Genomic DNA, 16599 nt, shown 5'->3' on the forward strand with positions numbered 1-16599 from the left:
CAAAATGGTTACTGCATATCAATGTAAGTAATTGGAGAAAAAGTTAATACTTATGAACATAAATAACTAAAAATAATTATTTGAATAATTTAAAAGATAACTTTTTTCCTGAAGAGAGTTCAAATACTCAAATTCAAAACCAAATTAGTAACACCTATTAGAGTTTTGAACATCACTTGATATCTATTAGTCTATTAGAATTTTGGATATTAATTGATATCTGTAAAAAAAAAAAAAAATACATTACTAGCAGTTTTTCCATTCATCTCGACGAAACTAATCCCTTGGGCAAAATTAAATTTTTTAAATATGGTATTTATTTTTAGAAAAAGATATACTTACTACCAAAAAATTTATCATATTTACCATCAACTTAATTACCGTTAATTTTTGTCAATTTAATAATTATAATTTATTGAAAATTATTAAATCGTATTTATTAATTAATTATTAATTTTCATAAATTATAACAATTAAATTAACTGGAAATCAATAGTATATTCTTCCTTCCCCTTTATTTTTATCAATTTTTTTACAGATAATCCAAAAGCAACAACCTTTGTGTTATTAATGGTTTCTCTTCTAACTTACGAGCTTTTAAACCATGATGGCCAGGCTGTAGAAGTGTTGGTCTCTGCTGGTGTTTGTTTCATTGTTTGGTCTCTTCAAAGAAAAGTTAAAAATAAAAAAACAGAAGAGGTTGAAGTTGCGGTTATGATTACGAATACCCGGTTTTCTCTATGATTCGATTCCTAAGCAGAAGAGTGAGAAATCAGAATCGATGGGTAATTTATTAGCGAAGAAGCCAAAGGTAACAGATGTCGATCGAGCAATCCTCGCACTCAAGACCCAAAGACGCAAGCTTGCTCAATATCAACAAAAGGTTTGCTTCAATTAAATTTCTAACTTTTTGTGAATTTGTTCCTTGAAAGATAATGGGGGCAATGCAAGAATAATTGAGCTAAACCAACACCCTTTTTAATCATTAGGGGTGTTTTATATTTTAATATGTATTAGAGCATTCTTTTAATCAAAATGGTGTAGTGGGATGCGATGGTGTATGTGTTTTTTCATGTTAATTGCATTTCTTTTCATGTATATGTCTTTTGTTGTCAAGTTTAGAGAGACATTGCTTTCATATTTCAACTGTTTCCTTTTTCATCTGTCGTTTCTTACTCCTTGGTAATTCAGTAATTATTCTGACTTGCCTGGGCACATGCAATCAAATTGGCTTGCAAATAAACTTGTTTAAAATGCTAAGAAGTGTGATGTATGAAAAAATGGATTATATGAAGATTGATGATGCTTTCACTTTTTGTTATTAATCACGGGTGTATGAATTTATGGCTCTTTAACTGAACAAGTTCAGGATCTTTTGGAGTTGTCTTGACTATTTGGTCAATGATGATATAGCATTTTAGTTAGAACATAAGTATTTTAGTACCTTATAGGATATGTTGCCTTACTTGAGTTCTTTTCTTTTCTTTTTTTTCTTCTTTTTTTGCTTTCCTTGTTTTCCAGCTTGACGCTGTTATCGAAGCAGAAAAGCAAGCTGCACGAGACTTGATTCGTGAAAAGAAGAAAGACAGGGCCTTGTTAGCACTAAAGAAAAAAAAGGCACAAGAAGAATTGTTGAAGCAAGTTGATGCATGGCTTATAAATGTTGAGCAACAAGTAATATTTTAATATTGATTTTATTTTTCTGTCATTTTCTTAATTTCGCTTCTTTGTTTTGTCCATTTTTTCTTCAATTATAATTAAATTGAGGGCAAGCCTAGATTAGTGGTAAAGTTGCTCTTTTGTAATTGAGATTTGAGAGTTTAAGGGTTCGAATCCAGAAAATAGCCTCTTTTCAAATATGTAAAGGTAAAACTTCGTACGAGGATTGCCCTTACCCTTACCCTCGTTAGTCAAGATTTAATGGGGAGTGGTTTATTTATATAGTAATAATTAAATCATTATCCGTTTGCATCTTTTGATGGCTTTACAATTGTTTGTGTCCGTGGTGCCAATTCAGTGTTTTCCCCTTTTGGTGTCATGTTCTAAAGAGTTAAGTCTGCGTCAACACTGCTTTCTTTTAACATGGTTATATGCCTAAAGCAAATACGTGCACTTGTTCCTTTGGTTCAGTTAGCAGATATTGAACTGGCAAGCAAGCAGAAGGCTGTTTTAGAAAGTTTGAAGGCTGGTAATGATGCAATGAAAGCCATACAAAGTGAGATAAACATTGAGGATGTTCAGAAACTTATGGATGACACTGCTGAAGCTAAAGCTTATCAAGATGTGAGCTTGACTTCACTCTTTTCCCTACTCTTGCTGCTTTTGAGAACTGATTTTTATGTCTAGATTCATTGTACTAGGATTGTACTTTTTTTTTTTCAAAAAAAAAAAAGATTGAAACAAGGTTGTACTGGTTTGATTGAGCTTTAACTGGTGTTGTTGGCTATTAATGTGTGGCTGATACTTTTTTTTGCCAATTTTCATCTCTTGCTTTCTTTTTGTTTACATTTGATGATTACTGATGGTTGCCATAATGAATTTGAAGGAAATTAACGCAATACTAGGGGAGAAATTATCAGCAGAAGACGAGGAGGAGATTTTAGCAGAATTTGAGAACTTGGAAACCCAGGTATATGGATTTTCAATTTTTGTAATTTTGTATTAACTTCTAGTCTACTCCAGTATCATCCATTAAAATTGTTCCAATTGAACTATTGATTTAATCATAGTAGTATGGAAGGGACATATATTATTATATATTGATTTATGCTACAATTAATCCCTTTTTCCTTACTACTGTACCTTTTAGCTAGAGGAATGGCATATTATTATATATGGGTCAGAATCATTTTACACAAGTATAAGTCATTCTCAATTTTGGCCGTTCATCACAGTTATATCTAACAACTCTATTTTTTTACTTGTGTGAGTCATTTGATACGAGTGAATCAATAGCCAAAAATGAATGTAATGCTTCTTATTCTTATATTGGTGTAAGAATAACCTACCCCTTATTATATTACCCAAGGTTAGCGGAGCTTCTTCATTTGTAGGTTAAATTTGCTTTGGTTTTGTCACATGATGAATGAGTACCCAAGTTTATATGTGGCATGGCATCTAGTGATGAAAAGAAGTGTACTGCGATTATCTGCGTAATGTAACTGCCTGGTAGTTATGCTGCCACTGGAAACATATGATTCAACAATGTGTCTGCCTCTTAACTAAGTCTTGAGCTAGTAATTGACTGCAGAGATCATGAATTTAAAATTAGGAAAATGATATGAAGGAAATACTGACATAAATCATTCCAAACAAATTAACAATTCTGAATCAATCAAAGAGGCATGAATTTGCAAATAGATGCATCATGCCCCTATAAGTTATTTTATGGCAATTGACAGAGTTCATATTATTGCCATCAGCTTGCAGTCCATGATCTTCCAGAAGTTCCTACCTCAGTTCCTGAAGAAATCAACGAAAAGTTGGACCTTCCTGATGTCCCAACCAAGGCACCAGCTACCAGTGATGCTGAAGTATCTACAAAAAGAAAAGGTATCTTCCCCTCTCCTCCAAAAAAAAAAAAAAAAAAAGTAGAAAAGAAATTCGCTAACTGCTAATGACTGATGGTGCAACAGTTATGGAGGAACCATTGGCAGCTTGAAGAATATTGTCACCGAAACATCTCAACTGCTTTGCAAACCAAGGTGCAGTACCTAGTCTTCATGTCTGCCTGTACCATACGTTGCAAATTTCGTGCAGTTAATGGAGTTTTGATCGGTTTAAGTATTTGTAGTGATATTTTTATTTTATTTTTGGTTACATGAGGAGATCCTAGCCCTACGAAAAACATAAAATTTAAATAGAAACAGACATTTAATTTGCATTTATATTCAATTTGTACAGATGTGCATATATAATAAATCAACCTTAACATGAATCATATATTGAGATAATCATACTTTGTTTTGTTTTGTTTTTTCCTCCTTAGCTACTCTTTCACATTCTGTACGTTAGATATGTCAATGTAAAGCGTAGACATCTAGTCAATTATAAAAGGGACAGATCCATTTACAAACTTTTTTTGCAATTACACTAATGTAGGACCGGTCGTACACTGTGTGATTAATGTAGGACCGGTTTTACATAGTGTAGTTTGTAAGAGTTTGTAAACAAAAAAGTTTGTAAATATAACCTGCTCCATTATAAAATTGTCCCTAATATCCCGAACACCTGGTGGGTAATGTTGTCTCTTTCTTGTCTGCTTTCTCTTTTCTTTTGGAGGATGAAAGACTTGACATTCATCAGCCACAAGGTTGTGCGTCAAGGATTTACGGCTTAGTTTGCAAAGTTGATTGCACAGCATACTACGATGACATTTTGTATATAGAATACTTAAAAGTTCCAAAGAAAAAAAGAAAATTGAACAACACTAAGTTGGTTTTCGTGGTTATAAAACCATGTACATTAAGTAAGGATACGACGTCTAATTAGATTTAACACTTAGTGCAAAACAGATGTCTTCATCGCAGGTTTCCTTAGGTGGGTATTGCCTACTACAAGCACACCATTAACAAGTAGATATGTAGAAGTTTGTTTGTTTGTTTTTATTTTTTTGATACCAAATAGATATCATCACTCAACCACTTACACTTACCTTATTCTTGAAGTACGGTCCTATACGAAGTGCAAAGGTTTCATCTCTAAACTCTAATAGAATTTTTTATTTTATTTTTTAAACAATGCAGAACAATAGAATGGAGAAACGCTGGAGAGTTATGTGCCTGTGAAACTGGAAACATAAAATTCAAACTATTAAACATTTTTTTAATCTTAAAAACAATAAGCATCTAATGGAGGTGCATTTTGTATATTATTTGAACAAACTTTACACCTGTTTAATAATAAATGTTGAATGGAATGTGCCCACTTAAGAAATTTTCGTCTTCACAGTCCTTTGTGGACATAAGGGAGATGCACATTTTTGGTAAAGAATTACCAAATAAAGTATGTAAGTTATAAAGTTTATTTGCTTAAATTAATAATAGTTTTAAATTTATTAACTACAGTTGAAATCGTAACTATTCAATAATTTCTTTGAAGACACATGCCTGTCACGTAACTCACGAAACTATAAAGTTAATTGAATTTAACTTCTTCTTCTTCTTTTTTCACTTTAACCCAAACTTAAAGGGGTTTAGAGACCAAAAAATGAAAAACGCAACCCCAAAGGGTGACACAATTGGTAAACCGAGTTGTGTCCAAGAATCGGACTATTGTGGCTGAAAAATCCCTAGTTCGTTTTCTAAGCGAAACATCATTAGTAAAGGACTATTGTCTCATACAACCACTAAGAAATGCTCAATAGAAATTGAAATCTCAACAATCAGACGCACTATCCATTAATAACATGATAAAATACAAAAGGGAGAGAGCAATTATTTATCGTCCCATCTTTATACATTGCTTGATTTGCTTTCCCGGATTTTCAGATGCAAATTATACAAAATCTTTCAACATCACCCAAACTAATATATTACAATAACTCTATCACAAATCTAAATGAGTACCCTCTCCTTGAGAACTACCAGTCAAATTAGATGAACGCACAATGCCAAAATATCTTGCCAGTATGAGTCGGGCAATATTCTCAGCTGCCACTGCACTTGTCTCCATGGTGCTAGCTGCATTTTCAAATGCATTGACATAGTACAGATGCCTCCCATCCAATATAAATGGTGCAAATATTTCTGGGGAGTGATATTGAGGATAAGCAGCCCAGTTTATCCGAATAGTCTCCTTCCTCACACTGCCAGGGGCAGCAATAAACACAAGTTACAAACTAGTTCAAGTTTTCTTCTTCTCATTTTTGTGGGGAGGGAGACGAGACAGCAATTAAACAGAAAGCACATCAACAAGTAAATATGAACATTTAGGTTCCAACCCTGATGCATCCCATTTGCACCTTAGGGCTAAATGATTAATCTGAGTCCACAGTTTTAGTATTAGGTTTGATGCGAGAATCGATGGCTTACCCAAATTATGGACTAGACATCTTTTCCAACAGGAATTGAGCAGGTTTGTAAGATATATTTTGGTAGACAAATCAGCAGAGTAACTTAAAAGTTTTTAATGCACGGAAAAATTAACTAACTGTTGATATTATTACCTGAAGATGCTATCCAGTAATGTGTCTGCCATTGGTTGACGAGAGAATATTTTATAAGTATATTCTTTTTCGTTGTGCTTCTTGAGAACTGAAATGCTTGTAAATGGAAGGTTAGGATCCTCTAATGTGCCCACAAGATCTGGAACTTTTGTCACAGCCTTGAGACCAAAGTATACCTGGTGCACAACAAAGCATCTCCATTACGAGTAGCACTAGCACCAACCAAAATAAAAGAAGAAGATATATCAGACTGACAAGGATGAAATCTGTACTACATAATGCCAGTAGTAGGTTTATGACTATCAGGTCTTCCGAATACTCACAGGGTTCAAAAGGCCCCTGACAAAAGTTGCATGCGTGTGCTGTAATTTTCTCTCAGGAACTGAAATTGGGGGAAGAAATTGAATATTTAACTCATCCAATGGTGTAGCAACCACAGCAACTTCACAGGTGTAGCTGTTTCCTTTGGTTGAGTTGAGTTCATAATAATCTCCCAGGACAGCAATAGATTTTATTTCTTCATGCAGGTGTAATGCAACATCTGACCGATTAATCAGTCCAGCGACCATTTGCCAGTTGCCTCCATCGATGGCCCATAATCCTCCACCTGATCCTGCCAGAGAAACTGCACCAGCCAACCCACTCATGTGGACACTCTGGCCATAATTAACTCGTGTGATGACCTACATAAACAAACAGAACAAAAATCCATGTTCTGATAAGTTATTTTAAATCTCATAGGCTGCTCCTTTGTAGAGGTGTGAGATCATTTGTTCTACAGCAACATAACGCTTTCACATAAACCATCACTGTTAAATTGGCACTTAGTTGAAACAAATAAATATCGAAACACACACAAATTACAAACCCTGAAAAACTTGCTGGCATCTACTTTTGAAGTATTGGTCATGGCTCCCCAAATTGTTCACCCTAATATAGTTGTTTTAAGACCCACGAAAAAATAAATTAATAAATAAATAAAATAGTGTTTTCCTTGTCTGTGAGTGTGTCACCATGTGCAGCATCACAATTAACAAAAAGCAGGCTTGTAGTTCTGTAATGGTGAAACGATGAAAATAGTGTTATCAATGCATTAAGCAGAACTGCCAGAAGATTAATTGTGAATTTGTGCTCTAGATTCAAAAGGGTAGTAAGAAATTCTTACAGTGACAAGTTCATTGATCAACAAGGGAGACAACCCAGAATCAACCAATTCATCTTGCAAAGTCCTGGTAGTTAGATTATAAAGACCAGCCCATTTCAGCATCTCATCCACAGTCTCGAAAATTGGCCTCGAACCAGGTTCCTCATAGTACTTTAAGAACCTCCCCACAGCACTCTAAATTACGACATCATTAGAAAGCAATATCCATAGTTATAATAACAATGCTACACACACTCACATCACTTTCACTAACCAGCTATATCAAACATATTTAACCAACAATCTACTTATAGTAAACCGCTTAACTACCTATATTAAATCATAATTTCTACTACAAATCACAATCACCATCTGATTATAGTTAATCCTATTTCATTAAAAAAAAAAAAAAAGAGTGGAGAGATAAACACAAAGACGAAATACCTGAACAAAGTTCTGCATCTTAAGAAGCGAGAAGCCGTAACGGACGAACATGAGACCCGAATTAACGAGGGATACGAGATTCTCGATGAATGGAAGTTTGAGGAGCTCATCGATGAGGGGAATATTGCAACTAATCTTAACCGTTTTGAAAACAAACTTGTTCCCATCCCAAATGCCAAGAGAGAGAGAATCCGAAGGAGACTGTTTGACCTTGAGGTTGAGAAGCTTTCTGTAATCAACAGCGTGCAGATTCTTCGGATGGAGAATGGAAGCTCCGGCTTCGAAGGTCTCGTTCGCGATGGTCACGGTGGCTATGCGGCCCCCGACGATGCTGTTGCGGTCGAACACTCGGACTTTGATGGCGGGAGTGGACTCCGGCGAGTATTTGCGGAGGAAATGGGCGACGGAGGACCCGCCGATGCCGGCTCCGACGATGCAGACGGTGGATGAGGGTGGCGTTGGATCATCGGAGTGTAGTTGAGCTTGAGATAGAGCCAGTAAGGTCAACAAGAAAGGCAGTATTACAGACATCTTCTACGATGTTCAGCTCGTTCATTCTGTTGCCATTTATTTTGAAATTTTTTTAATATAATATTACTTTTCGCTCACTTTTTCTTAGTGGTCCTACCTATTTTTTATATTCTGCAAGTGATAATGCAACAAAACAAACAATATTTTCTATTATATTAAGATATTTTATTTTTAAAAATTATCTTTTCATAATTTCTGATAAAAGTAATAAAAGTATAAGTTTATTATTTCTCGTGTTATAAGAAATATATTTATTTCTTACATATATAAAAATAAGGAGTGAATCCTCTCATGTTAAAAAATGATATGATAAGGTCATGTAGTCAATCATAACCATATAAAAGTGAATCAATTGTGATAAAAGAGAAAAATATATATTAAAATAAGTAGTTGTTGAATCATAACCATTGATTTATCTTTGTATGGTTATGATTCTCACACGTGACCATGTCATATTTTTTTAAATATGAGAGGATTCATTTTCATAAAAGTATATAAAGCTTATATTTTTCTTTTTTCTTTCTTCTCCTCATATAGATCTATATGGGATTCACACACTTTTATATGTGTGCAGGAGATAAATTTATTATATACAATATGAAAACATTAAACCCTAAAATTAGCAATTTTTTTATTTTCTTAAAAATATCTAGTTAGCAGTCATAAAACTAGTTAGAACATATTTTTTTAATGAAAATTACTTCTAAAATGTACAAACAAATTCACTCTTACAATTTGTTCAAAATCTATTTTATTTAGTCTAGTAAAAAATATGAAATGAATTGCAGTGAAATATATTTATTTCATAAATAAAGTCTTTCTGAAGTGTAATAAATAATATATTCATTATTTAAATAGAGTATAGTGAGAATTGAGAAAGGGTAGAAACTCAACCTACTTCTATTGGTTGTTTAATTAAGTTCATGTAGTTCTGGTTTGTTGGCCTTGTTTTCGAGAGCATATTTATTGCTTCTTGAGCACGTAATATTTAGTGAGGCGGAAGAATGAAAAAAAAAAAAATGATAAGACAGTAGAGAGAGAAAAATTAAATATTTTTTAAGCCAAATATTAAATTTTTAATTGAAGACCATGAGGTATATTATAAATTTTTTCGTTGTTTTCTCTACGTCCGCTTATTTATTTCCAGTGGCGTCATTAAAGTTAGAATACTTTTATAATCTTTTAATTGCTGGCCCGTGTATTCCTACACGAATCGTGTAGGAATACACGATTATTTTGAGTGAATTCCCTTTAATATACGATTATTAAAAGTGAGAAGTATATGAAATAATATTGTAAGATTATCACGGATTTTTACACTTCACTCCATCTTTAAAAATGCTCCTTATGGCGGCATCAGCCAGGGGAGTTTTATTTGTTAGGGCGTGGTCTTTTTTTTTTTATCGAATGTACTAACATAAGTTTAATTAAAAAAAGAGAGGCTAGATCTCTTTTACCGGAAGCTGACCAACTCGCACAAATCAACATTCCCAATATTTAAATGAAGGTTTCTAACCTAACACACAGAGGAACACTGACCAAAATGTCATTGCTTATCAAGTTTTTTATCTAAATGTCACGCGAACAGTGTTATTTTTTAATATGTCACGTGGGCAAGTTCGCTGGGCATCGTAGCGAACTCAATGCTGACGTGTCGCGTTTTAAGTGGACCCCAAGTTCGCTACACGGGGTAGAGAACTTGGTTGAAATACATATTTCAACCAAGTTCGCTACCAAATTTAGCGAACTTGGTACTATTTTTTTTTTAACTTGATACTTGTTATCCACTAGAAACATGACACATCAGCAAACTGAGTTCGCTACAATGCCCAGTGAACTTGCCCACGTGACATATTAAAAAATAACACTGTTCGCGTGGCATTTAGGTAAAAAAATTTGATGAAAAGTAACATTTTGACCGGGTTCCACATATAGCTTAGTTGGGAAGTGGAATGTAGGGATGGGCCTTTGTGATTGATAAACTTATGAGTTTAATTTTTACGACAAGCATTCTATAGTGGCAAAAATTATGAGTTTTATATATGTCATGTTGTAGAAAATTTATACTGTCATGTTACTCTAATATATTTCATGTGGACCCCACTCAAAAAGAAAAGAAAAGAAAGAAAACAAGATGGGACATCACTTTTTGTGAGAGTGATATGATGTTACAAGTTTCCTACAATATGATACATATAAAACCCAAAAATTATTATTCTTCAAGTTATAAAGGAATTAGTCTGAAAAAAAAACACTTTGGAGTTAGTGATAAAAATCGCTTGAAGCCATGAAGGAATTAGTCTAAAAAAAACAAAGGGTTTATTAGTTTTTCTTGACAAAATTATCTCCAAAAACTTAAAATTATATCGTTTTGAGGGTTGAGAAATTAATAAAAAATATTTTGATAAGATTCATATAACAAATAAACAAATACAATTCTTAAAATATCTTTCATTAAATCACCAACTTCCAAACGATGTAATTTTATGATTGCTGGAGATAATTTTATCTACTGTGACAGTAAAAATATTTTTCTTTTTAATAAAATACAAATTATATTTAAAAAATGATTCATTTTTTCTGCAGTCAATGTAAATAAATTATTTATATTGAGCTCAAGATGACGTCATTTTGAGGCGGAAATCAAAATATTTTTATAATTATAATTTATTTCAGAGTTATAATAGTCTTTTTCATTATAATTTTTTAATCTTTCATTCCAAAATGATATCACTTTAAGAGTAAATGTAGATAATTTATCTATTTGCTGTAGAAATATTAAACCTTAAAAAAAACAGATAATAACGGAAACCACACCTAAGCTAATTTTCCATTTTGTAAAGCTACCACTTTAATGCTCCGAAGAGTACACAACTTCATAAAACTTGAACCTCGTTTGCCAACAAAAAATAATGGGTTATGAAATTAATAAAGATTGAGTTTAATGGCATTCTCTCAATAAATACATACTAAAGTTTAAATTAAAAAAAAAAAGATCCTTGCTTACGGGTATAACCTAATTAAAGACCAAAATATTCACCAAAAAAAAACAAAGACCAAAATAAAATTGCAACTTTTATGTTTTCTATCTATAAGGATAAGCTATTTTTTAAGTAAAGGAGATCATATTTCTATTGTACATTGTCCTTTCACCAATTTTCTTTCATTTTAATAAATACGAGGAATATAAGCTAATCTACTTTCTATCTTTCTTTCTTTTTGTATTTTTTTCCCTTTTTTGGACTGGTACACGTGTCTTTCTATTCGTCGAACCAGTAATGTGCTTATTGCTCGCCAAGCCTCCAATTCAATTTCCAATACACAGTAATTTTCTTTTTTGGTGGTTCCAATATAGATTTTTTTTTTCCTAGTAAATTATGCTTTATTTTTTTGGAATTTATCAAACGAAAATAAATTAAAAATTTGATTAAAAATTACATCTCTCTTCAATTTTTTTAAATCTTTGATTAAAGATTGACTTAACACCTTTACATACTTAAAAAATCACTTGTATTTATTATTATATATTTTTATATATATTATAATAAAAAAATATAAAAGTTGAAAATTGAATTTATATATATTATCATTTTTTCTACAGTCAATACATATAAGTTATCTACATTGAACACAAAACAACGTCATTTTATGGCAAAAATCAAGATATTTTTATAATTATAATTTATTCCAAGGTTATAATAGTCTTTATTATTATAACATTTTAATCTTTTAACCCAAAACGACAAACGACATGATTTTGGAAATGAATATAAATAAATTATCTGCATTCAATTCACTACAGAACCATTAAAGCCATATTTTAATTATTTTATGGTGTGAAGTGTTTTATATAACCCACCTAGCATTTCCCCAAACATAGAAATGGCCACCGGGCAAAGCGGAGTGGTGAAATTTTTTATTTTATTTATTTATTTATTTTTGGTAGTTAGGAGTGGTGAAATTTTGTTTACATGATGATGATAGTATATGAAACCATGTCTGTGCTATTACGTTCAGGAATGTAAGTCTGGCACACAAGGGTAATCATCATGCCAATTTATACATCCAATGTGGAGAAAAACTGTATTAGAATCCTTAATTTATACTTTCTCCCATATATAGTACAACAAACAGCATGATATACCTGTAGAAGATAAGATAATAACCCATAATACATTAGTTGACAAAGATTACCTCCATCTTTGGTCTCAAGAAGCAGCAATATGAAAACACAAAAGCAGTAAGAGTATTCTGTGACAACCAGAAGCAATGCAACTCCAGCAACCACCAACAGCAGCTAGGAAGCTTATAGCCTCTTTGTCAAACCATAGTAATCTAGGTGCACAAAAACAATTTGAGTCCTAAGCCCACTAATATACTAGTGTTATCCTTGCCTGTAAAGAAACATGCAACCATGGCTTAGAATTTCTTTAGAAAGGGGACAATATTGCAGGGTAACTAGCAATTAAGATTAGCCTTCAAAGATTTTGATTGCAGACATCTCAAATCTTCTACCAACATGTACATAGTCATAGACAACAACAAAAAATAATCCAAACGAGCAATTTTATAACAGAAGAGCCACATAGTCATATATAATGATGTTACAATGCATTTCATAACATTGACAGAATGGCACGTTGGTGCTGGCCCTGCTGTCAGATTTGTGGATATCCTTCTCTCTTACCCAGATAGATCATATTGTTGGAGAATTATAAAATCTGATTCCGAAAAATCTTGTACCACATACATTTTCCATCTCCAGTAATTTTACTAATCTGTTGATCCCTATTCTACTAACAGTAAATTTCCCCTAGTTTGTGAAGGTTATTGCATACATAGTTTATGTAAAAGTTATTGCATACATAGTTAAAACATAAATAATACATTCTTAAAATAAAAAATGTAAAATAATGTTACATCCGCAAACCACAATAGCAAATAAATAAACTGACAATCCATCTGCAACTCTTAATAATATCACGCTGTTAAAATGCCACCAATTCTCACAAGCAGGATATTTGTATATATTATATGCCTATGGTGAACTAAGGCAATTAGTCTAAGGTGTCGCAGGATCATTTGTTTCTTCAATTTGTTTACTGAATACTATCAGTGTTTTAAAACTCGGACCAGTTATCAATTAGGTCGAGGTACTAGGTCAGTGGTTTAACCGGATTTCAAAATAATATATAATAAATATTAAATTATGAACATTATGTCCAATAACTAAAAGTGGTCCAGGGATAAATCTTCCCATCCTCAAATATGGGGACATAAGTTCGAATCTCATTGCTAGCAAAATGTATATATTTTACACAATTTAATATAAAACCGATTGAACCCGGTTTTGGTCCGGTTCAAACCGGGTCAACCGGTTCGAATGCATAACCTATCCGATGCCCAACTCGGACCGGGTGAGGGCATCAGGTTACCGAAACCGGGGCTGGTCCAAGCTGGATTTTAATAAGCAGCTGACAGTTCTTGTGGTGATTGCTGTTCTAAATTTTTTAATCTTTTGCCAGAACTATTAATAAGATTTTGATTTTCTTGAAAGTCCTAAAACATAAAAAAATAAAATGATAATAAAATTGCAGTATGTATTACTTGTAGTTTCAATATAATAACCATAAAAAATATGGTTAGTGTAAATTAGTCTGAAGGATAACTTTATGCTTGGAGTTGGTTGTGCATCAGCCTATGCTTCATTATACTTGTAAGTTGTAACTATAATACTTAATTCCATGGTCAGATACATTAATGTTAGGCCAAAGTAGTTGAGAATGATCCCCAAAAAATCATGATATCTGATTACCTATTTAAGCAATTTAACACAAAACTGTATAGCTACAATATTTATAGGAAACCAAAAACCAATTAAGACATGCACAGATTGAGGGGAAATTTTGAAGTAAAAGAAGCTTACATGTCAGGGTTAAGGCAAACCTTGTTCAAGACAAACAATTTGAAGTGCTAGGAAAGCCGGTAAACACATTTGAGTAGGACTTTGTCAGATATGAAAAATTGGCAACGGGAGGCAGTGAGGGTACCCTTTCACCCTTCTTCAAAAGTTCTAGCAAGTTAAGTCTTTGCAAGGTCAAAACGGCCCTTGACTCCTTCCAAATGAAGGCAAGGACCCCATTTTCAAAAACAAAGAGGGAACCGGGCTTTGATCCAGGGTATCTGAACCCATAACCACTTGCAATACCCTCTCCCGTGAAAGCATGCTTGATATTATTCACTGGAAACGAGTCTGCATTAGTGTCCCAAGGAAAGGTTTCAGATGAAGGATCATTGATATTCACTATAAACATTGCTGAACCATTAGGATGCAAGACATAGTGGGTGCCTTCCAATATTTTGGTTGCAATGAGATGCTGTTGTCCCTGAGACTCCTCATAAGAGAGCAAAAGAAAGAATAAAGCCTTTCCAGGCTTGTCTTCAGAAGGCTTTCCAGGAGGCCAACCAAAAGTTCCTCCCCATAAACCAGCATATTCTTGGTCATCTCTGGGAACTCGCAAAGGCAACTTGTAAAGTGCAAACCGACTGTCATGCATATTTGGCCATGCTCGATAAGAAGATAGCTTAACAGTTGAGGCATTTAATGTTAGCCTTATTGTGTCACTTGATCTCAGAAATTCTTGAAGCCGTGCATGCCTAATCTCACTGCTTGAAGTAAGCTTCTTGGAAACTGAATGACTGCCATTAATTGAATTTGATCTTCCAAGAATCTGTTTAAGGCTACTCCAGAAAAATCCACCTAGACTTTTTCTCTTGATGCAATGTGTGCGACCATCCTCCTCATGCAAAGGATTATGCATAGCACTTGAACAGTCAAGATTTGTTCTGATATTATCCAGCTCTAATTGCATTGGACCAACTGCCTCTTGAGAACTTGGCTTATAGTCCATGTGACTACTACAACCAAGAGTGCACATTTGACAGAGGAATGATCTTCTTTCCCACAAGAGCACCAAATCTTTCTGAAAATTTTCCTCATCATCCCTTAACCTAGGAAACAATGGCCCAATCACCATATCAGGAACCTTCTGTCGAACTTGGCTAGTAGTGACCTCAAGCAACTTTCTTCTATCACCGAAAGTTAATTTGCTGAATATACACATTGCCTCGTTATTTCCTATCATCCTTTGCGACATAGAAACTTCACTTTTTGACCTACAAACCTTCCTGGATAACTCCACGCCCGAGTGGTACTCAAAGCTTTTACTCTGCAACAAAGTACTGACACTCTTATTTTGCCCAGGTTCAACCTCAAGCAATAGTACATTGCAAGATTTCTCTATAGGCTTGAGTGAACCCGGATATACATAATCAATTCCCTTTTCCCTTCCATGAAGAAGAAATGTGGTTGAACCATCAAAATTACCAATAACTTCAAAAACAGATGCCCAGAGAATAGGACCTTCTTCAATACCCAATGGACCAAGCTCCTGAGGAATTATCCTGCAACCAACAACTGAAACAAAACCAGGCATGACATACACCACGTTGCCAAGCTCAGGATTCTGATAAACCCATAATCCAATCAATGGCTGGACACTCAGCAGAAAACGGCAAAGTGCCTTGTAAGATGAAACACCCTTTCTCCACTCAACAAGGTCCTTATGGGGCACTATGTCCAAAACGTCACATTGAGTGAGCCAGATTTTTTCAGATGCAACAAGAGCGTTCAAACTCCTGCAGCACAGACCCAAATTACACAAATCTCTCGGCAAGAGGAACTCAGAAACGATGGCAAATACATCATCAGGCAGAGACAGAAGCATGTTTGAATCACAGGGCTCAGGTAACATGCTTATCCAACTGAAATTTTTTTGGGGGAAAAAAAAAACGAACTTTCAAAATTTATCCATGAAATCTGCACACTTCATTGCATACCCACAATTCCAAATAATCAAAACGAATGATTCAGGTGAACCAACAACAAACCCTGAAAATTGTTCTTCACCCAGTAAGTGGAAAACCCTGCACTTCACAGGAGTAAAGTGAGGAAGGCTATATTCCTATCCTTTGAATGAAAGGGGTTTGTTTTGAAACTTCAATTATTGACTCCACCAAACATGAATGACAGAGACACTTTGCCAGAAATGATCTGGGTTATGTGGTGTATTGATTCTATTGAATCTGTTTTTTTTTTTTTTTTTTTTTTTTTGAGTTGTCGTAAAATCATGAAAAAGAAGAAAAACTAACCGTTCAAATAAGGGAGTGAAAAAGCAAAAGCACTAAGAGGGGAACAACCTGGTTCAAAACAAGGTAAAGTCACAAGTTATCACTCGCCAATAAAAAGAGGGAA

The 16599-nt window shown here is 33.8% G+C and overlaps 3 protein-coding genes across 4 annotated transcripts; 1 reads left to right on the forward strand and 2 right to left on the reverse strand.

Moving 5' to 3' along the window:
• Positions 1-579: 579 nt before the first annotated feature.
• On the forward strand, positions 580-3921 carry LOC133300654 (vacuolar protein sorting-associated protein 20 homolog 2). The gene is made up of 6 exons (XM_061500226.1): positions 580-883; positions 1522-1674; positions 2131-2283; positions 2546-2629; positions 3423-3552; positions 3636-3921. Exons 1-6 carry the CDS (start codon positions 782-784, stop codon positions 3659-3661), a joined length of 648 nt encoding a protein of 215 aa, XP_061356210.1. The 5' UTR covers positions 580-781; the 3' UTR covers positions 3662-3921.
• A 1464-nt stretch (positions 3922-5385) lies between these two features.
• Positions 5386-8300, reverse strand: LOC133300653 (farnesylcysteine lyase). Its single transcript, XM_061500225.1, has 5 exons — positions 7755-8300; positions 7332-7505; positions 6490-6849; positions 6167-6342; positions 5386-5806 (listed from the first exon to the last, which is right to left on the reverse strand). Exons 1-5 carry the CDS (start codon positions 8283-8285, stop codon positions 5548-5550), a joined length of 1500 nt encoding a protein of 499 aa, XP_061356209.1. The 5' UTR covers positions 8286-8300; the 3' UTR covers positions 5386-5547.
• A 3969-nt stretch (positions 8301-12269) lies between these two features.
• LOC133300649 (F-box protein At5g39450-like) lies at positions 12270-16395 on the reverse strand. Of its 2 annotated transcripts, none has more exons than XM_061500223.1 (2): positions 14232-16395; positions 12270-12679 (listed from the first exon to the last, which is right to left on the reverse strand). In XM_061500223.1, exon 1 carries the CDS (start codon positions 16097-16099, stop codon positions 14237-14239), a length of 1863 nt encoding a protein of 620 aa, XP_061356207.1. In that variant the 5' UTR covers positions 16100-16395; the 3' UTR covers positions 12270-12679; positions 14232-14236. The 2 variants fall into 2 exon arrangements, with proteins under 2 accessions (XP_061356207.1, XP_061356206.1); XM_061500222.1 differs by having other exon boundaries at positions 14212-16395.
• Positions 16396-16599: the final 204 nt, after the last annotated feature.

The sequence above is a fragment of the Gastrolobium bilobum genome, unplaced genomic scaffold (assembly GCF_033153095.1).
Source record: "Gastrolobium bilobum isolate Gb01-03AN ecotype WA unplaced genomic scaffold, APGP_CSIRO_Gbil_v1 utg4554, whole genome shotgun sequence".
In the NCBI taxonomy this organism is placed as follows: Eukaryota; Viridiplantae; Streptophyta; class Magnoliopsida; order Fabales; family Fabaceae; genus Gastrolobium; species Gastrolobium bilobum.